General features: G+C 41.2%; 3 protein-coding genes across 7 annotated transcripts in view; 1 reads left to right on the top strand and 2 right to left on the bottom strand.

Moving 5' to 3' along the window:
* The window catches only part of Reps2 (RALBP1 associated Eps domain containing 2), a 250,961-nt gene that overhangs the window by 82,296 nt on the left and 144,126 nt on the right, over positions 1-24,539 (top strand). For 3 of the 5 annotated variants that reach the window (XM_038316096.1, XM_038316093.1, XM_038316095.1), the window contains exons 2-4: positions 13,940-14,063; positions 21,187-21,335; positions 23,539-23,662. In XM_038316096.1, coding sequence (XP_038172024.1) covers positions 13,940-14,063; positions 21,187-21,335; positions 23,539-23,662 — 397 coding nt within the window. Of the gene's footprint in view, positions 1-13,939; positions 14,064-21,186; positions 21,336-23,535; positions 23,663-24,539 lie in introns of all 5 variants that reach the window. The other 2 variants (XM_038316094.1, XM_038316092.1) reach the window with 1 other exon arrangement.
* Positions 5,410-6,883, bottom strand: LOC119804624 (phosphopantothenoylcysteine decarboxylase). The gene is made up of 2 exons (XM_038316098.1): positions 6,843-6,883; positions 5,410-6,778 (listed from the first exon to the last, which is right to left on the bottom strand). Exon 2 carries the CDS (start codon positions 6,728-6,730, stop codon positions 6,116-6,118), a length of 615 nt encoding a protein of 204 aa, XP_038172026.1. The 5' UTR covers positions 6,731-6,778; positions 6,843-6,883; the 3' UTR covers positions 5,410-6,115.
* LOC119804878 (40S ribosomal protein S27-like) lies at positions 18,792-19,081 on the bottom strand. The gene has a single exon (XM_038316649.1). It carries the CDS (start codon positions 19,065-19,067, stop codon positions 18,792-18,794), a length of 276 nt encoding a protein of 91 aa, XP_038172577.1. The 5' UTR covers positions 19,068-19,081.

Genomic DNA, 24,539 nt, shown 5'->3' with positions numbered 1-24,539 from the left:
TGTGTATGTGTCGTGGTTCCTTCATTTCATTAGTTTCTGCTATTTAGGCCAGTGCCTGGCACAGCCTGTCCTTAGTAAATTTTATTTATTACTGTGGAGCCTGCTAGTCTTTTCTTCTAAATTGATGGAGAGGACCCTTTGTGACTTGGCAGTTTACTGCATGGCCCACCTCCATCTCTGCTGACCTTTGTGTTGTTGGATTCATATTTCTTTCCAGGCATGTGCTAGGTCTGAGGAACCCTTGAACCAGTGGAGATGAATACCCACATGATTGTAGCCATCTGGGCAGATGGGAAAGCCATGACATTGGCTTGTCAAAGAAGGCCTAATTGAAAAAAGTCATGAGAGATCAGCATCATTAATGAAATCATTACACCAATCCCCATTCTCCTCAAATTTAGGTGCATAATGAAAAATTTGCTATTGAGCCACGCATGGTAGCTCACATTTGCAATTCCAGAAAACCGAGAGGGAGGTAAAAGCAGGAGTGTGAGAAATTCAAGCCTTGCCGTGGCTACATGAGACAATATTACTATCTCAAAGCCTGTATTGGGTAAGTGCCCGATGTCCACCATAGCTGTCTTTGCTTTGGTAGCTTCCTTTCTTTGTATACCAGGGACCTTTGCTGGCCATGCTTAGCTTTGTAGTCCGTGACCCATGCAGGTTCTCTTCATCCTTCCCAAGCTCCCTAGCTAGTACCTACCTCCTTGAAGTAGCTGCGGAGTGTCTCACAAGTATTTTGGGAATGTGGGAGGTAATCACTGCAGTGAGAGCTCCAGGCAAGGGAACCTGTCTTCTTACTTTGAAGAACTCCTAGTATTAGCCAGCCTGCTGGTGGGTGCAGTTTAGAGTTCTTAGGATCTACCACAGCAAAGAACAGATATTTGGCTCCAGAGCTTGATCCACCTGCTGACCTCCGACTTATGAGTATGGTACTTCAGTAGTGTCTCAGTTGATGGAATCTGCTCTTGGCTACTGAAGGCAAGAGTTGTGCACTTCACTGCTGAACTGAAGCTCATGCAGCCTGGACTTTCCTGCTTGTTAACATATGGCCCTCTAATGCTCTGTAACCACCTGTGGGCTCTCTCACCAGAGAGCTGGGATAGGTTAAATTTGGGTGGTCTGACTTGTTATTTTCATTTTTTATATCTCTTCAGGGTAGCTCAATTTTAAACAAAAGATTCTCTCTCAAGACGGCACCTGGCTGCATTACTTTCCAAATCAGAGTACAATGTAGGGTAGAGTACAAATCATATAGAGTACAAAATAGGATTCCTCTCTATTACTGACCCATCTGCTGGAAAACCCACAACCAGACTTGAGTCATGTCGCTTTCACCAAAGAAAAAATCACCTCCACCTGGCTTACTTGTGGATGAGGCTTCTGCTTCTCATTCCCCCCACTTGGGAGCCATTTGATTGGAACTATGATCTACTTGGATTTTGGGGGGTTATGTTATTTGTAATTTTTACCTTTCCCACGCAGGTAAGAATGACCTTGAACTCATGGCCCTCCTGTCTCTACCTCCTGAGTTCTGGGATTAGGTATGTATACCTCCTGTCTCTACCTCCTCAGTTCTGGGATTATAGGTATGTACACCTCCTGTCTCTACCTCCTGAGTTCTGGAATTATAGGTATGTACACCTCCTGTCTCTACCTCCTGAGTTCTGGGATTATGTATGTACACCTCCTGTCTCTGCCTCCTGAGTTCTGGGATTATAGGTATGTACACCTCTTGTCTCTACCTCCTGAGTTCTGGGATTATAGGTATGTACACCTCTTGTCTCTACCTCCTGAGTTCTGGGATTATAGGTACACCTCTTGGCTTGCCTATCGCTCTTATAGTTTTAATTTGTTCTGTCACTGCTTTTGTGAATTTTTGCAGCTCCTCTTTTTAAATTTTCCTTTAAAAATTGAGTTTATATTTTCTTTCTAATTTATGATCAGGCAGGATCCCAGGTCCTTTAGACATTAGTAAATTTGTTTGTAAATCAATTCAAAATTTGTTAAAGACCTTAATGTGTAACACCTGAAACTCTGGCTGGGTTTGGTGGCACACGCCTTTAATCCCAGCTCTCAGGAGGCAGAGGCAGGCAGATCTCTGTGAGTTCGACGCCAGCCTGGTGTATATAATAAGTTGCAGGACAGCCAGAGCTACATAGAGAGACCCTGTATCAACAAACAAACAAACAAACAAATAAACCCCCACACATACCCCAAAGTACTAACCATCCAACCAAACAAGAAAACAAACAACCCTGAAACTCTGAAACCGCTGGAAGCAAACATTTCAAGGTAGAGGCAGATGCATGGGTTTTCTGAAAAGCACTTCAGTATCCCAGGGCGTAAGACCATGAGTTGACCAAGGGATTGCATGAATTTAAAAAGCTTCTGCAACGCAAAAGAAATAATCAGCAGAATGAAGATACAGCCTGCAGAATGGAAAATAGTCTTTTCCAACTATACATTTGACAGGGGATTAATTTCTAGAATCTATAAACACTTCCAAAGCTTAAATACCAAACTACCCAAATCAGTGAATCAGTAAATGGGCAAATGAATAGGCAGTTATCAAAGGAAGAAATACAAGTGGATAATAAATAATGAAAAACTATTCAAATTAAAACATTGAGATTCTATCTCACTGCAGTCCAAGTAGGTAATCAAAAAAGAAAATGATAATAAGTGCTGGAAAGGATGTGGTGAAGAGGAACTCTTATTTCCTACCGAAGGGAGTAATAATAAATGATAGTAAGTGCTGGAAGGATGTGGTGAAGAGGAACTCTTATTTCCTACCGAAGGGAGTAATAATAAATGATAGTAAGTGCTGGAAGGATGTGGTGAAGAGGAACTCTTATTTCCTCCCGAAGGGAGTGTAAACTGGTGACGCCACCACTCTGGGTCAGTGTGGAGGTTCCTGCAAAAGCTAAAATGCTTCCTCATCTGCCATCTTTAGTGGATTTTTGTAGGACCCTCATGTTGGACCCTTGAGCACTATAGAAAATGTAAAGACCAAGATCAAGGATGAGGAAGGCATTCCTCCTGATTGGCTAAGGCTGCTCTTTGTTGGTTGAGCAGCTGGAAGATGTTGCACTTTGTCTGACTACAACACTCAAAAAGGGTCCGTCCGTCATCCTGTATTGCAAATTCATGGTAGTGCTGAGGAGAGGAAGGAGTCTCACACCACTCCTAAGAAGAATGAGCAGAAGACAAAATTTAAGTTGGCTGTGCTGAAATACTATGAAAATGGCAAAATTAGTTGCTTTTGTTGAGTGTCCCTCTGCTGAATGTGGTGCTGGGGTTTTCATAGCTAGCCATTACTAGCTATGTACTGTGGCAAGTGCTGTTCGACTTACTGCTTCAACAAACTGGAAGACAAGTAATTGAGTATGAGTTGCTAAAAAAGATAGGAACTGAAAAAATAGCTAAAAATAGGGGTTCAAGATGGCTCATTGGGTAAAGGTACCTCCTGCTAACCCTAATAACCTGAGGTCCATCCTCTAGATCCACAGGGTAGAAGGAGAGAACTAATGCCTCTGAGTTCCACATGTATACTGTAGCACACAAGTGTACACACATATTAAAACATATTTAAAATGAAAGAAAGAACTATAAATAGAATTACTATACAACTCAGCCATACAACTCATGAGTATGTACTCCAAGGAATCTAAGTCAGTGTTTATTACTGCACTATTCACAATAGCCAAGATATGTAGTCAGCCTAAATTTATATCAGCCATCAGCAGGTAAATAGATGAAGAAAATGAGATAATACATATAGTGAATTTTTTCTTAGCCATAAATAAGAATCAAATTATGAAATTGTAGAATGGAAGTGGCACTCATGTTAAGTGACATAAGCCAAACTTAGAAAGCCAATATGCTTTCTCCCATGTGCAGAATCTTGATTTAAACACATGCACGCACACACACACACACACACACACACACACACACACACACACACACACACACACACGATAAAACAGAAGGAGGAACTATTTTGGTGGTGGTAGGGTACCATCCAGGTAGAGGGAGGAGGAATAGGAGAGGGTAGTTAGGGGCAAGTAAGAACAAGATACAATGATATAGATGTATGAAAATCATAATCTAAACCATTCTTTTGTATACTTAATAAAAAGCTTAATTAAATGCAATTTGATTAGGTTGATAGCCATACAGTTCACCATCCAGAGATGCAAAACACCATATATTGGAGTTTTCATCATGCCACGAGGAATTAAAAATGCAGTTAGTATATTTATTTGTGAGCCAGACAAATCAGTGGTATGAGTACTTCAGGGAAGGGAAAGATGATTTTAACCTGCAAGATTTGGGGACGGGAAGATGTTCATTGGGTAAAAGCACTTAATGAATAAGACTGATGAGTCCAATTCTGAGAACCCTCATAAAAGGGACTGGATGCAGTGCCAAACATCTATATTCCCAACATTATTACATTGAGATGGGAGGTGGAGACAGGAGAATTGGCCAGAAGGTCAGCTAGTCTGGAAGATCCAGTACAATGCAAAAACAACAAGAGAGACTCTGCCTCAGAAATAAGTGGAAATGAGAATCAACTCCTGAAAGTTGTTCTCTTACTTCTGCATGCATGCACTTGCATACACAAATAAAACCAATTAAAATGTAGGACTTCCATCCTTGTAACAGGTGTTCTGAGAACCACAATACAAGGTGGAGGTAGTAAGTCCCAGAGCAAAAGGTTGAAGCCATCGTTTTAGATTAAACTCGTTGTCATAGACTGTTTGGGAACTTGAGAAAGCCTTACAATGCATTTAGTGTGAATGCTTTGTTCCAGTAGATGAGCTCTGAACACAAAGAACATCAGATACCCCCACTACAGTCACCTGGCTAGTCAGTTTTTGACAAGGCAAGCTCTTATTTGCTCTGTGTTGGTAGTTCAGAGAAAAGAGCCCCATGTTTGTGAGTTAAGTCAGGGCTTGGTGAGTGGGAACCTTTGAAGCTTTGCCGCCTTGGATTCTTGGTTCTGAAATTTCACTTGATAGCAAATGGAATGGAAATGTTTCTGGTGTATTTCTATGCCATTTCTTGTTGACATGATGTGTGGTTATATCTCTTGCTCTTTGTACTTTACTAAATTTTGAAAATGCAATTCAAAAATGTATAAGATACAAAATAATATACAGTAAACTACGGTTTCCTCCTGTGCTCTTGTTTCTAGAGGCAGCCAGCAGGTTTGTAAGCTTCCATTTCTAGAGATGCCTTATCTCTAAACTATGTGTGTTCACACCCTGCAAGGGACTGAAACCCACTATGTCAAATTCTGAGTACCATTTTTTTCTCAGTTCATCCTGAGGTAAACTGATGACCCTGAGTACTTCCTCATTCCTTTTTATTTATTTATTTTTTTTTTTATTTTTTTTTTTTAAGGTCACTTTTCTTTATTTCCCAGAACTGTCCCTGCCCCCACTCTCAGTACAGTCTGTGGGAAATGTGAAAAGGGTCTTGCCACCTCACAGACTTCCTGACTCTGTGTGACACTGGGCCACCAAAGAATGGAAGCATCCAAGGCGGGCCACCAAAGAATGGAAGCATCCAAGGCCTGATCAGGAGCCTGCTGTGCCAGGGATCTTGAGCTATGGTGTTTCTTCTTGTTGCTTTGGTTTTGAAATAGGCTGTCACACTCACGGGCCTGGTTCACTCTGTAGCCCAAGCCAACTTCAAAGCTGTGGCAATCCTGCCTCAGCCTTCTGAGTGTTAAGATTATAGACATGAGCCACCATACCCAGCTTCAGCCATCGTGTTCCTAAAAGCATTTCCAGGCAGGAGGTCCTCAGTCATTCAGTTATTCTTCCAGTAGTAACATGATTGCCCAGCTTCGGCTTTCGGGGCCTATCCCAGGAAGAAACGGGCTGGCCTCAGGAAAGCAGGCATCTCCTGGTTGGAAGAAGGTAGGACCTGGGTCTGTAGTTCTGTTTAACTTGGAGAGGGTCGGTCCCCAGGGAGCTCTGAGAAGGTGGACGCCAGCCCCTCTTCACGAACACAGGCTCTTCATGCTGTGGCGATGTCCCTCTTCAGCAGCTCAGGCTGAACTCACTGGGTGCATGGACACCAGGACAAAAACCCCAGTTCAACTCTGCTGGATGCCCCTGGGCTGGAAGAGTACTTCTTTCACTTTTCCCACAATGGTCTCCACCTCGGCCATGGCTCCTAGACCTTGGTCTCCACACACCAGCTTCTTGCTCACACAGGGAATCTCCACATAGCCAAAGGCCTTGAGCTGGCCCACCTGCTGTGCAGTGAGAGGGTGTTCCCACATGGCGGTGTTCATGGCGGGGCAGAAGAGTAGAGGCTTGCTGAGGTCCCAGGCCCGGATGACACAGGTAAGTAAGTTGTCACAGATGCCACTGGCCACCTTCCCCAGAGTGTTGGCATCAAGGGGAGCCACCAGCATGAGGTCAGCCCATCTTCGGAGGTCAATGTGGAGAACTGGGTCAGAGCGGCGCTTCCACATCTCCCATTCATCAGCATCACTGTAGAGGGTGACTGGAACATCCTGGGGGCTATAGAAATGTTTGGCTCTCTCAGTGGTTACCACTGTGACTTCCAGCCCAGGAATGTCCAAAAGCTTTGACACCAGGAGAGGCAGCTTCAGGGCAGCAACACTTCCTGTGACCCCCACAAGAACATGGAACTTTCTCTCCATTGAGGGTATGGCAGCTGGGCATGGGGCCCTTGGTTCCATGTGGCATCTGGTGGCTTTCTGGAAGCCTAGAAAGCCCAGGTTTAGAATCTGTCAGTCCTCAAACCCTGACCCCGTCCTACTTCAGCCAAATGGCGCAAGAACAGGAAGAGCCCGGCTCCAGCTTCTCCCAAGTATCGCGGTATCTAGGCGCCCTTACCCCCCTCATTCCTTTTTAATTGGTGATTTTTTACAGTAAACAATAGAATCACTCTAGGGCAAGCCAGAAATGGCATAGTGTTTAAGGTAAATCACAGGATCATTTGGAGAGCTGGAGAAACAGGGTGGGTGGGTTCTGAGTTTTTGGAAGCAAAGCCGGGAAGCCACATGTATTGCTTCACGCCAAGTAGAAACCATATGTACTGATGCCTTAATGACCTGCAGACACCAGGGATCTGACTGATGGTAACTGTTTCTTTCCCCACTCCTCTATCAGAAAGGAAAAGAGTAGAAACTCTGAGCAGAGCCCCTTTCTTTCCATGTCTCTCTTCAAAGCAGGCTATTGTGGAAATGTGCCACTAATGGAACCTAGGTGGCCTGTTTATATCTCAGCTACATGGGAATCAGAACATTTGGTTTTCAGCTTTTGAGCTGGGAAGTGGAACTTGTAATTTGTAAATTTCCCTCCAACTGTGTGTGGGGTAGGCATGTGAAGTCCGGAGGTTGATATCTGTGTGTTTTCTTATTCAGATGTTTTCCTTGATCACTGTCTACTTTATTTACTGAGGCCGGTTCTCTCCCTGAACTTGACGTTCTCTATTTGGCTACTCTAGCTAACCATATTGTCCTGAGAACCCTATATCTCTGCCATCTGAGCATTGGAATTACGGGTAGGTCATTTACACGGGGGCTGAAGGTCTGAACTATGGTCCTCGAGCTTGAAGAGCAAGCACTTTATCCACTGCTCTATCTCCCTACCTACTGAATAGGTTTTGTTCACATTTGAATATGACAGCCACTTGTTCCAGGTGGTTTCTGTGGAAGTTGATAGTAATATAAAGTCTCTACTTAAAAACTTCTGAAAATTTAAAGCAAATGTATAGTGAATAAAAGAATGAATGGATGGATGGATGGATGAAAATTGAGGTCTGAAGAAGAGGTTGAGTGCATGTATTTTCTACGAATGGAAGTGCTCACAATTTAAGTGGCATTCATCTAGTATAACTGATTAATTCAAACAAATTCCCTCTCTACATGGCTATTGAGAGTACATGAAAGGATGTGAAATACAGCTGATTGAGGCACTGTGTTGTTATGTATGGGCTTGATAGTCCTTTCTGTAAAGGACCAGATGATGGTAAGTATTTTGAGATTTTTAGACTAAGTGGCAAAATAAGGCTATTATATAGGTGCTTATGTAACAAGGGAGAAAGCAAACTTCCAAAAACTGTTTATTGACAAATTTCAAAATATAAAACTTTTTTTTGAGACAGGATCCCATATAGTACAGACTAGCTTTGAATTCACTGTTTATCCCAAGATGACTTTGAGCTTCTGATCTTTTGCCTTTCCCTTACCTTGTGAATGCTGGGATTACAGACATATGCTAACACACAGATTTGTTTGTTTGAGACAGAGTTTTTCTTTTTTTTCTTTTTCTTTTTTTTTTTTTTTGGTTTTTTGAGACAGGGTTTTCCCTATAGTTTCTAGAGCCTGTCCTGGAACTAGCTCTTGTAGACCAGGCTGGCCTCGAACTCAGAGATCCACCTGCCTCTGCCTCCCGAGTGCTGGGATTAAAGGTGTGTGCCACCACCACCCGGCCCGAGACAGAGTTTTTCTGTGTAACAGCCCTCTCTGAGCTGGAACTAGCTCTTGTAGACCAGGCTGACCTCAAACTCACAGAGATCTACCTGCCTCCCAAATGCTGGTACTAAAGGCATGCACCAACACATCCGACTACTACACATAGTTTTATGTGGTGCTGGGGATCTAATCCAGGGATTTTTCATGTAGGCTCTCAAATCTACCCACAAAGCTGCATCCTCAGCCAAAACTGCTTCAGAAAAATAATTTGCACTACTTGTAAGAAGAATAAAATTAATGTTTCAGGGGTAACATTTTCCTTATTGATATTCTAAATTAGTATTTGATTTCACAAAATGGATTGCAAAATGTCCATATCAGCTTGATAGCCATAGAAAACCAGGAAGTCGCTAGTGTTGACCTATGGGCAGTCGTTTTCCAGCCTCTGATATAATGAGCAGAAGATGAACTTTGAGGACTATCACATGCAGTTTGATATACTGTCTTTGAATTTGGGACCTGGAATATCTTAATTAACTTTTTTATTAATAAATTTATTTGTTTTACATCCTGACCACAGCCTCCCCTCCCTCCTCTCCTCCTACTCCTTTTTCTCCTCCCTCTTCAGTTCACCTCTTCTTCATATTTGCTCAGAAAGGGGCAGGCCTCCCATGAGCATCAGCCAAGCATGGCACATCAAGCTGCCGTAAGACCAAGCACCTCCCCTTGCATTCAGACTGGGCAGGCAATCCAGCAAAAGAAATAGGTTCCCAAGAGTCAGCCAAAGCACCAGGGCCAGCCTCTGCTCCCATTGCCAGGAGTCCCATCAATAGACCAAGCTACACAGCTGTCACATATATACAGAGTGTAGGTTGGTCCCATGCAGGCTTCCCAGTTGTTGGTTCAGATTCTGTGAGTTCCCATGAATCAGCCTAGCAGTTTCTGTGAGTTTTCCTCTGATGTCCCTATCCTCCTAGTCTCATAAATCCCACCTCCCTCTCTTCAGCAGGACTCCCTTGTTGGGCCCAATGTTTGGCTGTGGGTCTCTGAATCTGCCTTGATCAGTCACTGGATGAAGGTTCTTCGCTGACATTTGGGGTAGTCACAGGGGATAGCCAGTTCAAGCTGTGTTTCCACTGCTGCCATCTTACCTAAAGCAATCAACAGATTCAATGCAATCCCCATCAAAGTTACAACACAATTAACTTTTTGACCTGGGAACTTTATTTGTGTATAACTAGGAAACATTCTATTATAATGTTATTTAGTGTACTTTATATTGCTATGCATAAAATTTAGAAAAATATCTGTTGTGTGGTATCACACCTAAGCCCTGCGTGTCTGTTTTTCTCTTTAGTGAGGTGGTTTGGTATGAGCAATACAATAAGAGGAGTTCATCTTTTCTTGAGTGGCTTGCTGAAATGGCATTAGAAAGTTTAAATGGAAACGGGAAAGCTAGCATGTAGTTGTTGACTTGCCTCTTCATTTGTTTCCTAAGGGGTTGGAGTACAGCTTATGAGTGTATCTTTCAAATTCTCTTCTATATTGTTGTTGAGTGTGCCAATTGACATCCACTGGGGTATGCTGAAGACAAGAAAGCATGTCTCTAGAGTCATCACTGAGACACTCTGCATTCTGAATCCCAGTTGAAGCAGTATTCTTCTGGTTGAATAGCAGGAAATGGAGCAGTTCACAATCTCTTATATTCTTGTAGGAACTCTTGACTATATGGTGTGATAAGGCTAACGCTAATTTAGCAGCTACTCATAAAAGTACTTACAGCACGAGAGAGAACTCTACAGGCTGTGAAAACTAACCCAGTGACATTCATTGAGCAGTAAAGTATAGATAAAACATCATGAAGTATGACTCCCAGGGAACAGTCATGACACAACCACACTATTAACTTGTGCTGTGCACTGAGCACATAGAGGACAAGATGGGAAGGGGTGTAATGGAAGCAGTAACAGTACCAATTGTGCATTTCCCCCTTTTGCTTCTTCCTCGTTAGGAAGTAAGATGCTCTGCCTGTCGGATAGGCCTCTTGCCCTGATACACTCTCCCTAATGGATTGGAATCACTGAAGCTGAGTGAAATAAATCCTTCCCCGCTTAAGTTGTTTGTGTCAGGTATCTTGTCACATTGATGAAAAGTCTACCATGATGTCATAGAATTGCATAAGGTTTCAGAGATAACATCAGTCATTGGGTAATTTGAAGAACAAGCCTGGCAGGCAAAGAGACGACACGTTTGGCTTCTGTGAAGAGAACTCCTTAATGGGTGTTGAGAAACAGACTGCCGTCTGCTGTTCCTAGAGCCTTAGTTAGCTTCAGCGTGAGGGTTGTTGGAAGGGTGGTTCAGATCAGATACGAAGGCCATATTCAGGACTGAGTTTTACCTGAAGATCATGAGGAACCCAGGAAGTGCTTTGGAACTGAAAGGGGGGCCTGGTTATAATAAGAGACTTGGGGGAGGCTGAGACTGGTGGATAAAGGGAGACAGTCTAGAGTAGAACTTGAACATGGTGAGGTGAGAGCAGAGTCTGAATTTACCGGCTGATGGAGAGAGCAAGGAGGTGGAGAGAGGAAGGGGTTTCTTGGAGAATTTTTCTAGCCCCTCCTACTAAGAGTTTAATTTTTTGACTATTCTGTGGAGGCCTTTAAAAATACTAGAAAGAGAGAAGCATATTCAAACCTTTGAACTATTCTAAACGTGTATTACCTTTCAGCTAGGAAAGAAAGTAATATTTCAGGCAAACTGGAGCATGTATGGACTGGTTACTTAGCACAGTCACTGAATTTTACAGAATTAGGTAGGAGGAAAGCTTTTTAGTGGCCTTCAACCTTCCAGAACCATGGCCAGATTCCTCCCAAAAGGCCAGTGAAGTTTTCTGATTTGTATCTTTGTATCCAACATCCAGTTTAGTGCCCATCTGTAAGTTGTAAGAAATTGATTTCATCTGTTCCTTTTTTTCCATCTCCTGCTTCCCACCTGAGAAAACAAACTCTAGTCTATAGGTTCTCTCATTTTATACTGGAACTCTGGACAGTGTATAATCTAGGATGCGTCCAGCAGAGTGTGTTACACATTTGAAGTCAACTAAAGAAGATGGTGAAGGAGCGAGCTTATGAAATACCTCCTGTTAATTGACTAGCTGACTATATCACTTTCTTCTTTAGATGTCATTAAAATATTTCTACCCATACCTTAGAACTTTTCAATGGAGATTATTTTTTTCTTCAAGACAGGGTTTCTCTGGGGCTGTCCTGGAACTTGCTCTATAGACCAGGCTGGACTTGAACTCACAGAGATACACCTGCCTCTGCCTCCCAAGTGCTGGGACTAAAGGCATGTACCACCACTGCCAAGCTTCCATGGAGAATTTATCTGAAAAAGACATTTTGAACTTTAATGAACTAAAAACCAAAAACCCAAACCAACCAACCAACCAAACAAAAAACCCAACCAACTAACCAATCAACCAACAAAAACTTATAAAAGTAGCCTGTCTTTTGGATTGAGAAATCTCATGCAGATGAGGCACCACTCCATAGGTAAACCAAAGGTTTAGAATTATTTTCTCTTTCTTGAAGTGTAAGTATTTCAGAAAGCTCTTGGCATGTATCTGAGAGGTTTAGTGTACAAAGAGCAAGACAAATGACCTATGAGCTTACTGTATTTCTTCTTCTTTGGCTAAAATGTAAGAGTCTAGTAGTATACATGAAAATATAGAGACAAATGTAAACAAGTTGGTTTTCTGATGTCAGATAAGGCGAGTCTTAAAGTACCATGATGAATATTTTACCAGCAATTTCAGTTACCTGTTGTGAAAACACTTCCTGATTTGAGATAGTAGCTATGGTAAAGGAATAATTCAAAGTCAATTTGGTAGTAAATTCACATTTTTAAAAATTCTTTTATTGCATTTTGTTTGTTTCCTGTGTGGATTCATATGTCATGGATGCCTGTGTCATGGTGTGTAAGTGTAGTGATCAGAGAACAGCCTCCAGGGTTCACTTTTCTCATTTCTTCCTGTAGGGCCTAGAGGTAAGATTGAGCTGGTTAAGCTTTGCAGCAGGCACCCCTATCTGCTGAAGCATCTTGTTGACACCCTAAATTCACACTTTTTTGAAATTTAATTGTTCACTTTATGAAATATAGTTCATTTGTTTACCTGCCAAGGACAAAAATTTCTTTATATTAGGAATTATCTTGTAAGACAACTATCTTTATACTGATACTATACAGATGCTATTGGCCATGTTCTCCATGCACAGCCTTATCTATAACTTAGGGTGTGTGATTTACGTATTCATAGTAGTGCACACATTATAAACCTCAGTTGCATTTTATTTTGAGTGTAAGTTTCATGCACTTGATTGAGAATTGATTGCATCTTAGGTGTCTATTTCTGTGTTGGGAAATAAAAGAAAGTTGCCAAAAATAAAAAAATAAAAAAAGAAAGTTGCCTCTGGTCTTAAAGAGAATTTGTGTTGATTGGAAGCAGAGAAAAACAGAGAACTAAAGCAGAATGTGTTAAGTGCTGAAATGGACAGTATAGAAATCTGAATTTGGAGAATGAACCACTATGAACCTTACTCACTTCAACAATTATTAACTCTCGGTTATGCCTCATTCCCCCACATGCTTAGTCTTTGCTCCCTTTCTTTTTTTGAAGCCTATCCAAGACAATGTATCATGGGATAGGCATTTTTAGATATTTGAATAGAGTGCTTTCAGAATGCACTGGGAAAATAAACTATTATACCCAAAATTTTAGGAAGGACCTGTAGAAGAGAAACAGTTGAGTTCAGTCTAGATGTGGAGGAAGGTTTTCTAATTGTAGGTGACAGAATGGGACCAGCAGTTATCGAAATGTTAAGTGTTTATGTGCATAGTGCTTTTTTGTTTCTCGGAAGTGGGCACCTGAAGTATAATTTATTAAGAAGTGACTTTGCCTGAGAACTTTGTTTTTGTGATACTGGGGTTGAACCTCGGGCTTTGTGCATGGAGGCAAGTGTACTACCACTGACTACTACCTCTTGACTAATTCACATTCAATTTTGGTAAAGCAGAATAACACCCAAGTAGTGGTAATGACTAATCTGTTCTCTTTTCACTTCAATGACTCTCCAGACTTTGTACATTAGAATCTCCCCCTGAAAAGTCATCCCTTCTTTTTTAACAAGAGTGAGTAGCAGCCGTTGTCTGTCATCTTTATTTTTGTTTTCAAAAGAGGAAGACTAATCAGTTCTGAAACATTGTTAGTAGGTAGGAATTAATGATTTGAATCAAAACCCTCTCCATAAATCAGAGGAGAAAACCCTCAACCATTGCATACATGGAGGTTCCTGAGGGACTTTTTGGTAAGTTATCCTGTGAAATCCTGAAGGTTTCATCATATAGTTTTGTCTCGTTTTTCCTGTTACGAAATGGGCTTCTCAGCATCATTTTTCTTGTCTGTTTCAGATCACAGAACTGTGTGGTGCAAAGCGGGTTGGTTATTTTGGTCCAACACAGTTTTATGTTGCCCTGAAATTGATTGCTGCAGCACAGTCTGGCCTCCCAGTACGGACAGAGAGTATTAAATGTGGTGAGTAGCTCACATTTATATGTTTTATTGTCCACAATAGGTTTTTTATTTGTGTGAACTCTTTTTGGTGTGTCTAAGGTCTGTTCTGTAAGCTTTTGTGAAATTTCTCCTAGCTTTCTCTACCTTCAGTGTTAAATAAAATAAGAAAACTCATTAGGTAGCTTTGGTTTCTTTTTTCATTTTTAAGTGGGAAAAAATTCACAGAGTGACCTAGGATTAGTTCCCTTCAACTGGTGGTTAAGATAGCTTTTGTTCTTTAGTGAGACATGATTGGGACAGCAATTCTCCAGCCTGTGTCAAAATAATGCCATTCAGTTTAATTTTCCACTTGAGGTAGCAGTAATATCATTTAGGGCTCTGTTAGGGATTAGGATGGCCAAATGAGAAAGGTACGTGGAACTGGCTGTCTCTTTCTCTCTTCTATTCCTATCTGCTTACCTTTTAATTCCGTGTTCCTGCATGAACTGTATTAATGACTTTGGGTTACCAAGATTTTGCCAGAATTAATGTATCTTTTTAAGAGTTCTGTCCTTTTTTTGTCCTTTCCCATGTTGGGATGGAACCCAGGACATCTTGTGCATATTAGACAGGATTCTACCACTGAACGACATCTTTAGCCTTCTTGGAGTTCTGAAAATCTAGGGGAAGGCACATGGAGAAGGCATCTTAATCAGTTGTCATTCTAAACAAAATCAACTAGTATTCAGAGTCCCTGGGAGTTCCTGAGGAAATTTTGCAGAAGTTCTTCTGGGCTGCTTGTCACCCACCTCAGTTCCCTTGAGATAGAAGGCTCTAAACACTAAGTGAAAATACGAGGAATTTGTATTCCATTAGCCTGGCGTCCATCCAGAGCAGTAGGACTTTTGAGAGCGTTGTGTGATTCTTCCATGGAACCAAGGTTGAGAAGAACTTCTCATGAAAGCTATGTGAAACATTTCAAAGAGATTTGCTTACAGTACAAATATATGTTTTACTGTATTGGTACATAGGACACATCATTTAAGAGAACACTTAATGTCAGTATTGTTTAAGTGCTAAGTATGCATTTACATGACCCTACCCGTTAATGCCTCCCTAATGTTGGTACTAAGTGTTGTGGTATCTTCACCTGGTTGCAACTGGAGTTACTTGGTGGGTGGGAAAACAACTTATGGAACAGAGAGAATTCCTGTTATCTTTCCTTTCTGGGGACTGAACTTATGCATGTGTGAGACTAGGGGAGAGTTAGATAGGATGCAGGGTTGGGTTCTTAGCCTTTTTGTTAGTGCCACAAACCATTTTGTCAAATTGAATCCTTCTTAGGCTTATTTATTTTTCTTTTAGGGTCCTCAAAGTCAAACCCAGGGCCTTGGGCATACTAAGCATATGCTTTTCTACAGAGCTCTACCCCAGCCCAGAACAATGTTTCAAATGTGTACAAAGGCATAGGATTATGAAGGAAACCAATTATATTAGCATGTCCACAACAATATATGTAATTCTTTATTAAATGCATTATATAAAAGATCCCACAGTGGTTGAAACAGCTACCATACCTGCAGAGCAGTAATGAGCATGTATAATAAACACACCCAAGCTGTTTACAGCTGTAATGACATAAAAAACTGGAAAGTTGCAACTACTGTAAATGATGGCATAGGAGTTTCCGTGCTTAATGGAAATAAAGGCTTTAACTTCAGTTCAGAGTTAGGATAGGGGAAATACAGTTGTGGGGTTTCCCGCTCTTTTCCAGGTAACAACCCCTTGTTTTCTTTTCTCTGAGCCCCAATAGTGCAATGGTGTGATTCCTCAGGATTGTGTTTCTCCAAAATGGCTCATGCTCTGTTGGTAGTCTGGCACTATTTGTAATGGAAGGAGAGAGAACTAGGAAGAAAGATGACTTATTTATAGCATGAATGTGTTTAATTCTGAGAGTTTTCCCCCTATTGTTAGCTGTTCTTTTAGCAAACTTATAATGAATTATGGTTTGGCTAAAACTCTTTGTTGTTGTATTTTGAGGCTGGTTCTCACGTTGTAACCCAAACTGGCCTTGAACTCATGGCTGTCCAGCTGCTTCAGATTCCCAAATGATGCCAGGCTCAACATTCTTGGCAAAGTAAAAATTTTGCAGCTTTATGCTTGTTCGTGGTGAGATGGTAGATTTATTTTTTAACTGTTCTGTGAAATTACGAAATGTGTGAGCCATGCTATAATTTCAAAACTACCACTGCAGAGATCCTTAGGCAAATAATTTTACCCATGGGTCCTTGCTGGAAAATGGCCATTCTCAACCCAGAGGACTTTGTACCTTCAGGAGATATTTATTAGTCCGTGTCTGCCAACATTTTTGGTTGTCATAACTGTAGAGAGGATGTTACAGGCATCTAGTGGGTAGAAACCAGGGATGGCACTAAATGTCCTGCACTGTATGGAACAGAGCCCCTTCCTCCACAGTAAAAAACTGTTCAATCTAATAGGCAAAAAAAAAAAAAAACCCTGCTGACACTGAGAACGTTGCTTGTAAGGCGAGAGGCAAGCCTTTTTAGGCATGGTCAGGATCCTGCTGCCTCCCTAGATCCTGAGCAAGGTAGAAAGGTTTTGGAGCAGGAACTCTTGTTTCAGTGGCTTTTCCCCTCTTCACACAGAATTAGCTTATGCAAGCAAAACAGAAGCAGAGATTCTCTGGTCAAACTGAGAGGGCTGGGGGAGGGGTAGTCTCTGTTCTCTCCTTATTTGGTGAACCTTCTTTATCTTTGAAAGCTAGAAGATAAATTTTTTGAGTGGGACAACCAGTTTGGTGCTTTGTAGAAAAGAGAACTCCTTAAGGTGGGTGGGATAGGATGGTCAGGGGTGAAGTGAGGATCCCAGAAGGTATGGATGTGGCCAAGTGAGCCTGGTGTGTGTGTGTGTGTGTGTGTGTGTGTGTATAATTCCTTCCCTGAGCAGAGGACATTTGAATACTAAATATTGTGTTGAGATTTCCCATTAAGCTGAGGTTAATTCAGCCTTTCTACCTAATACTCATCTCAATTATTTTTCTTTTTAAAATTCAGTGGCTCTTTTAGCAATTTCCTTCATACTTTCTCCCCTTCTTAGCCTTCCTATGGGGAGCTAGAGCTACTTTGGACAAATTCCCCAATGCGCAGCGCTCCCCTACTGTATAGCTGACCAGTTCTGTTTTCTAGGCATTTCACCTCTCTACACATACATATGGTCCTCAGCTTGCTTTCTTGCCTGCTTATTTATTTATTTATTTATTTATTTATTTATTTATTTATTTATTTATTTATGCATGCTTATTACATGATTCTTTGACAGAATCTTTGCTTTTTAAAAAATATTAAAATTACACCGGGCGATGGTGGCGCACGCCTTTAATCCCAGCACTCGGGAGGCAGAGGCAGGTGGATCTCTGTGAGTTCGAGACCAGCTTGGTCTACAAGAGCTAGTTCCAGGACAGGCTCTAAAGCCACAGAGAAACCCGTCTCGAAAAAAAAAACAAAAAAAAATATTAAAATTACATTGAATGTGTGTGTGTTTGTACAGGTGATTGTGCATACATGTGTGTGAGTGTATAGGTGCTTGTGCATACACGCCACAGTATTTGTGCATTGGTCAGAGGACAACTTTTGGGAGTTGGTTCTTTATTTCTACCACATGCGTCCCGTGGATTAAGCTCAGGTTGTCAGACTTGATGACAAGCATCCTTATACACTGAGCCATTTTGCTGGTCCATCTTTGATTCTTTTATCTAGCAAAAGCTCTGGATCTTTCCAGGAAACTACACATTGACAGTGTGGAAAAGGAGGAAGGGAACTGAGAAAGAACATGAAAGAAAATTTGATATTTTAATTTATGTATTGGTTCTCCCTCCCCACCCTGGCTCTGGCATACACACACGTCAAAACTCTTCAAATGAGGTGTATAAAGCATACCTACATACAAAATATCCTTTGATTTGAGGAAGACTCACTTGTTGCCATTTACCATTATAATAGTTGTTAATAAGATATAGATTTCTGAACACAGTGACCCATATTTCTTTGTGGCTTATCTATTACAATATGTAGCCAATAGCCATGTGTGTCTGCTGAACACTTGAAATATGGTAAGCATTGAGGTGTGCAGTAAGAGTAAAATATCCATGTGAGTTTGAAGGGTTTTCACTGAAAACAAATGTAAACTATTTCATTGAGATATGTCTATATTTTGACTGTGTTGGGAATCAAATTTGAGCACAGTAGGCAGGGTACTTATGCCCCTGCTATGCTATCTCAAAATTCTTCATATGTCATATGGGAGTTAAAATAATTAAAATTAATATGGCTGTTTTTTTTCGAGACGGGGTTTCTCTGTAGCTCTGGCTATCCTGGAACTCAGTCTATAGCTCTGTAGACCAGGCTAGCCTTGAACTCACAGAGATACACCTGCTCTGCTTCCCGAGTGTTGAAATTAAAGGTGTGTGCCCCCACCATCACCTGGCTTAATTTAACCTTTTAAAATTTCATCTAAAAGTCAAACTTCTTGTTATAAACTTCATATAGTGTGTAGTTTCCCATCTTAACCATTTTATGTGTTAACTTCAGGAGTCTGTTCATTTTGTTATACATGCATTTTTTAGAAATTTCCCAGCTTGCCTTGTAAAATTGAAAGTCTGATTAAACAACTACACATTTCCCCATTCACTCCTTATCTCTGGCAATCACTCTTTTTTTTAATCCAAAATGTGTTTACTGGGATGGTTCCCACTCATCTCGAATCAGGTGCTTTCCAGTGCTGCTTGCTCCTGAAGGAGCATCCTTCTGTCAGTCTTGCTTTCCCGCCTGTAGGCTGACAGAGGACAGTGGAGCAGCCGACACACAAGACTACCGTCTGTGCATGGCTAAAGACCGTGGTGATTTTAGAGCATCCTGGGCACTTCACATCCATAAAGTAGGAATTGGGGCTCTGCACCAGGCGCTTTTTCTTGTGTTTCCTCTTTTCCTCCTCTGGAGAGGGATGAAGGAGATCCTTTGCGAGAGGCATGTTCTCGTAGGGAGGTCGTCATCGCCGGAACCTGGCAATCACTCTTTATACTTGTGTGCATTTTACTACTCTTGATGTAAGTAGAATCATATGCTCTTTGTTTCCTATGGCCAACTTATTTCACTTTGATTTTTTTCTTTTTTGTGCTTTCTCTCCCTCCCTGTGTATGCATGTTGCATATATGTAAGTGTCTGTGTGTGCACGCATGTAGGTCCATATCATCTGTCATTTTCTATTACTGTCCACTCTATTGATTTGAGACAGGGTCTCACATTGGACTGGAAAATGCTTGCTCTTTCAGCTAGACAGGCTGGTCAGCATTTTATTGGAATGCTCCTGTCTCCTTCCATAGTGCCAGAGTTACAGGCACACACAGCCATGCCCAGGATTTTCCACAGGTTCTGGGGATTTGAAATGATTCTGTAGACGTGCTCATAAACAAGGTAGGGGATATATGAAGTGACAGTATCCTTAAGGGTGTCTGGGAGTCCTGATGCAGCTGCTAGCATGTGTAATGTTCCACTTGTATTCCATTGTTCTCTGGACCAAATGTCAGGGAAGCACTGGCCAGGGAGCTTACAAATCCCATGCATCTCGATGTTTTTCTTGAAGAAGCACTTGAAATAGACTAATGGTCTCATGATCAGGCCAGAGTAGAGAAAGTCTTTTGTATGCTCTTGTTCTATATTTCTAGATCCATTTATGAGACACAGCCGAAAGAGAGAATTCTTTGAGCAGCACCACAGGACTGGCTTCTGTGTGACTCACTGACACTCGGGACTTTCTTTTACCTTTTCCTTTTGAGATCCATTTCCGCCTTCAGTGCTGGAAAACTGCCCACGGCTGGGAAACAGTAAAGTATTAAAAATGGTGACCATCTTTCTTTAGAGAGGAGTCTCGATTTAAGTTTCCAGATTGATTTCTCTCTTTGTGTCTTGGGCCCTTAGCTGATTGATCCCACAGGGACGTGTCATAATTGCCCATTCTTTGACTCAAATGTGAACATAGCAACTAAAAATAAACATTTGGATATTAGAGAACCAGGGGCCCTCTTTGCCTGGGAGCAGCATACTTGCTGTTGCTGTTTCCTGGCTCTAGCACAGCATCCACCATTGGAAGCACAGCTGTGTTTTTGGAGTGGACGGATGACAGAAGTGTAAATGCACACTGGGAATTATCCAGAACAATGGCTACAGATGCAAATCATTATGCCGAATCCACAATATTATCCTTATTTATGTGGATCTTTGTGTCATGTGCTTATGTGTGACTTGCCGTGCTGAGAATTAGAAGCATGCCAAAGCACCGTTTTCATTTTCAGAATGGTTATGTCAGAGTTTAAAAGATAAGTAAATATACCAGACAGCTCTTTGTTGCACCGCGAGTGGCCAATGGTTTTGTCTTTAGAATCTGGCTAAATGTTAGAGCAATTGATCTGACTTCATAACACTTTCTTCATTATATTATCAATGGGCAACAAGAGATTGAGTGTGAAAACTCATAAAAGAATGATATTGAGTGGGAAACTATTCAACCTAGGAAGTTGCCCCAAGAAGGGGGTGGGCATTAATGTAGGGCACTGGTAAGAACCAGCTTGCTTGGATTCAAACTGTTTCTTGCCCAGAGATTAGTCGTGTGCTCTGGGGGCACTTTATGTAGCTTCTTCACACTAGCTTCCACAGCTGTAAAGGGAATTGCTAATGCTAGTTTATCTCAGAGAATTGCCAGGAAGATAGATGGGTTGGTACTTGCAGGCCCCTAACACTGCTTCTGGTGTATTTAAGCATTTGTAAGCTTTGCTGGCTATCGTAGCCTCTTGTTTTGATAACATTCACATCCTTTTTCTGCAGGATCAAGTGGGAGCTAGTCCCAAGCCCGAATTTATCCTGTGATGATTCAGCAGAGTGGAAATGTTAAGGTGGAATACCTTAGTTAAACATTACATTTTTTTCTCATGACATTATTATAGGAGTCTCCATGGTGCCTCAACTAAAATTTAAACTATATTTAGTGCTCTGAAATTTTCCCTCAAAACTGATTTCTTTTTGGCCATTGGGCTCCCCTTTTTGCAGTTTTAAGATAAAGCCTCACTTAAGTCTTTCTGCTTCTACTCCTAAAGAACTGCCTCTGCCTCGCTTTGTGATGTCAAAGAGTGATGCTGAGATACGGTTTGGGAACCCAGCTGAGCTGCACGGAAAGAAAGTTCAGATTCCATACTTAACCACCGAAAAGAATTCCATCAAAAGAATGGATGATGAGGATAAACAGGTGAGAGTGGGGTTCGGCACACTCATTTGATTCTGACCATGACGCCTCATGGATCACAGCCTCTGGTCTGTTGCCAAACTCCCAGCAAATCTTGCCATCTGGAACACAATTACAGATTTGGAAGTGAGCCAGGAAAGTTTTCTTGTAGCAAGAAGAAGCTGACACATAGGAATTACTGCTAGCCACCCACTGGCCCTTTAGAATTTACCTTAGTATAGAATTGTGCCTCAAACAATGCTGTTGATTTAATACACTTACTTGATTTCTCTAGGTTAATGGTTTTTAAATAGGTTCATTAACATGTAACTTCTAGAACAACGTGGAAACAAAGAACAAAGCTAAAAATCAAAGAGAAGAAATGTAGCTTCTAGGAGTTAGCAAGTGTTCCCCTCTAAAAAGAAGCCCCAAATGTTTCTCTGATTAAACATGTCTGGGAAGTATGTGCTCATGTTCCATTCGTAGGGGAAAGACTAAGTCATCAACCTCGGGAATTAAGAGGGCACATCAACAGGCAGGGTCCATTGTAAAGAGGCCTGGAGAACTGTCTCCACCAAACTCTTTTTTTTTTTTTAAAAATTATTTATTTATTATGTATACAATATTCTGTCTGTGTGTATGCCTACAGGCCAGAAGAGGGCACCAGACCCCATTACAGATGGCTGTGAGCCACCATGTGGTTGCTGGGAATTGAACTCAGGACCTTTGGAAGAGTAGGCAATGCTCTTAACCTCTGAGCCATCTCTCCAGCCCCTCTTTACCAAACTCTTATTACCAGGGAATCCTTTCTTGGGAAACATATGTGGAATGGCAACTCAGTTAATGCTTTTAGCCACTTAGCAGGCTTGAAAGCCGAATGTGGAGGATGAGCTTTTCTAATCAGTTTTGTATTAGTAACCCCCAAGGACATCATCCTACAACTCACACTGCTGATACAGAGCCATGCAGAGAAGTCAGGTGATACTCAGTGCTTCCTTCTGTAAGGTAGAGGAACATGCTGTATTTTAGGAAGAATTAAATCAAGATGTTTTTAAAATGCAATAAATATTAAAGGGTTATAGTAAAAACTAACATATGGTTTACTTTGATGGTCTTGGATAGTCAAGGTTTCAGCTTTATTTTTTATTTTTGTTATTTTTTTGACACAAGGTTTCTCTATATAGCCCAGGCTTGCATCAGGCTTACTTGGTTTTCCCGCCTTCTGAATGCTGGGGACTATAGGTGTGCCTCTTTATGCCTGGTCTGAATTTTACATTTATAGTTAAAAAGGCATAGCTCATTTTGTTAAACAACTCCATGTAATATTACTTTAATCATTTAAGTGTTATGTTAGAGAGGCATAGGAATTTGTACTTAGTATGCTTTGGTAGGTGTTATACCAGCATTTAGAGCATTCCTGTCCCACAGTGACGGATTTCCTGGGAAGTTTTCAGGTCTAGTCTCTTATCTCAGATTGCATATTTGTTTTTAAATTAAAGAAGCCAATATAGTCTCTGTGTTATAAAAAGCACCATTTCCCTGTTCTTTGTACCCCATGCTTATAGTCTACCGGTAGTGGGAAAAAAGGAGGAAAGCCAGCAGCAGGCTCAGGTTGTTATCTGGCCTAGAGTCCTATATCAGCTTCATAGTTGAGTTGGGATTCCAATTGTACTTATGAAGGCTTCATCTTAGCATTATGGGGTATACTAGAAGGGGTGGCTATATTTTGGAGTCTCTCTATATGAAACAAACCACTCCCCAACATATAATTTTGCATAGTAAGCTCCAAGAATACCCAGCATTAAACACTGAAAATGTAAATTTTATTGCATATTCTGGATTTATATTTGGTGAATATAAATTCAATAAATAGGACTCTTAAAAAGGAAGACTCATTAATTCATTAATTGAAGGAAAATGGAATTGGTCCACAATTGAGGGATATAAATGTTCTCCTTTGTGATCAGTGTCTTTCATTTTCCAAAGGAAAATACTATTGAGCTAACTGAAAGCATTTTAGGCTGGTATTAGTAATTTGTTAGCACAGTAATAGTGATTTGAATCCTCAATACTCCTCTTTTGCTGTGCTGCAGTTTTGAGGAAACATTTCTCCCCATTTGTTAAACCAGCCAAGTCACCAGCCATAGAGTCACATTTAAACTGCAGCTCAGAATGCCAGGCTTCTCCAGTGGTTGCCTCTGAACTCTGCTCTGGTTCTTTGAAGCAGGAAACACAGTCTCCCACGATGTCACCCCTCGCCTCCCCTCCTTCTTCCCCGCCTCATTACCAGAGGGTGTCCTTGAGCCATGGCTACAGCAAACTGCGGAGCGGCACAGAACAGATGCATCCAGGTAAGAGGCGACCAGGGGGCCAGCTGTCACAGGCAATGTCTTAGTCTCCTTAATCTACCAGGCAGCAATGCCACCAGCTGCTTAATTTCCTGATTTAATTACTCTTGTCTTTGGAAACATTGCTTAATTTCTTTTTATATTCTCAAGCAAAGTTTTTTTTTTTTTTAAAAAAATGAAATTAAGCATATCTCAGCAATGCTTTGTTTCTTAGCCTGGAAACTGGTTCATCTTTAGACTTGTAAACAACTATTTCGATATACAAATTTCATTAAAGGAATGTAGCATGCTAAGGGCTTGCATTTTTGAGAATTGTTATTCCCTTTTGCAAGAACACTAACCATAGTTACTCAATAATTGCTTTTATGAAAATTCTTTAAAAATTATGCAAAAGCAAGAGAGTTGATCCAATATTTAAAGGCCAGGGAGATAAATGAAAATATTGAGCTTTTATGTTTTAGGGTAAAGATAAAGGGAAATGCTCAGGGTAATGTTTTGTTGAGAATCATGCAGTATGTACACTTATAGGGCTGTCTGCTTGCTCGTATTTATGCTCTTCTGGTCATTTCAGGGGTAAAATATATGAGGTTGTTCTCAGGATGACTTGCAGTTGGCTGCCCAGACTGCAATGTGGGAAGCCCCATAAATCCACTGCAGCACTGTGTCCTTCTGTGCTTCACACTTCTAGTTTCATATATGATCGACTGAATGTATTCTACCATAGAATGTCCTATAGCCCCCTGCCCATTTTGTGGGATGTGGTAGAAATGACCCAGTTTCTACAGGATTTTGCTGCATTGAAAAAAGATGGTGAATTCTAGAGGTCACAGAAATACAAAGATATGCTAGGCTGAGCTACAAAGGGCTGTCCTTTTGCCGA

Source organism: Arvicola amphibius, chromosome X (assembly GCF_903992535.2).
Source record: "Arvicola amphibius chromosome X, mArvAmp1.2, whole genome shotgun sequence".
Lineage (NCBI taxonomy): Eukaryota > Metazoa > Chordata > Mammalia > Rodentia > Cricetidae > Arvicola > Arvicola amphibius.
This window is presented reverse-complemented; position numbering and strand designations above follow the sequence as displayed.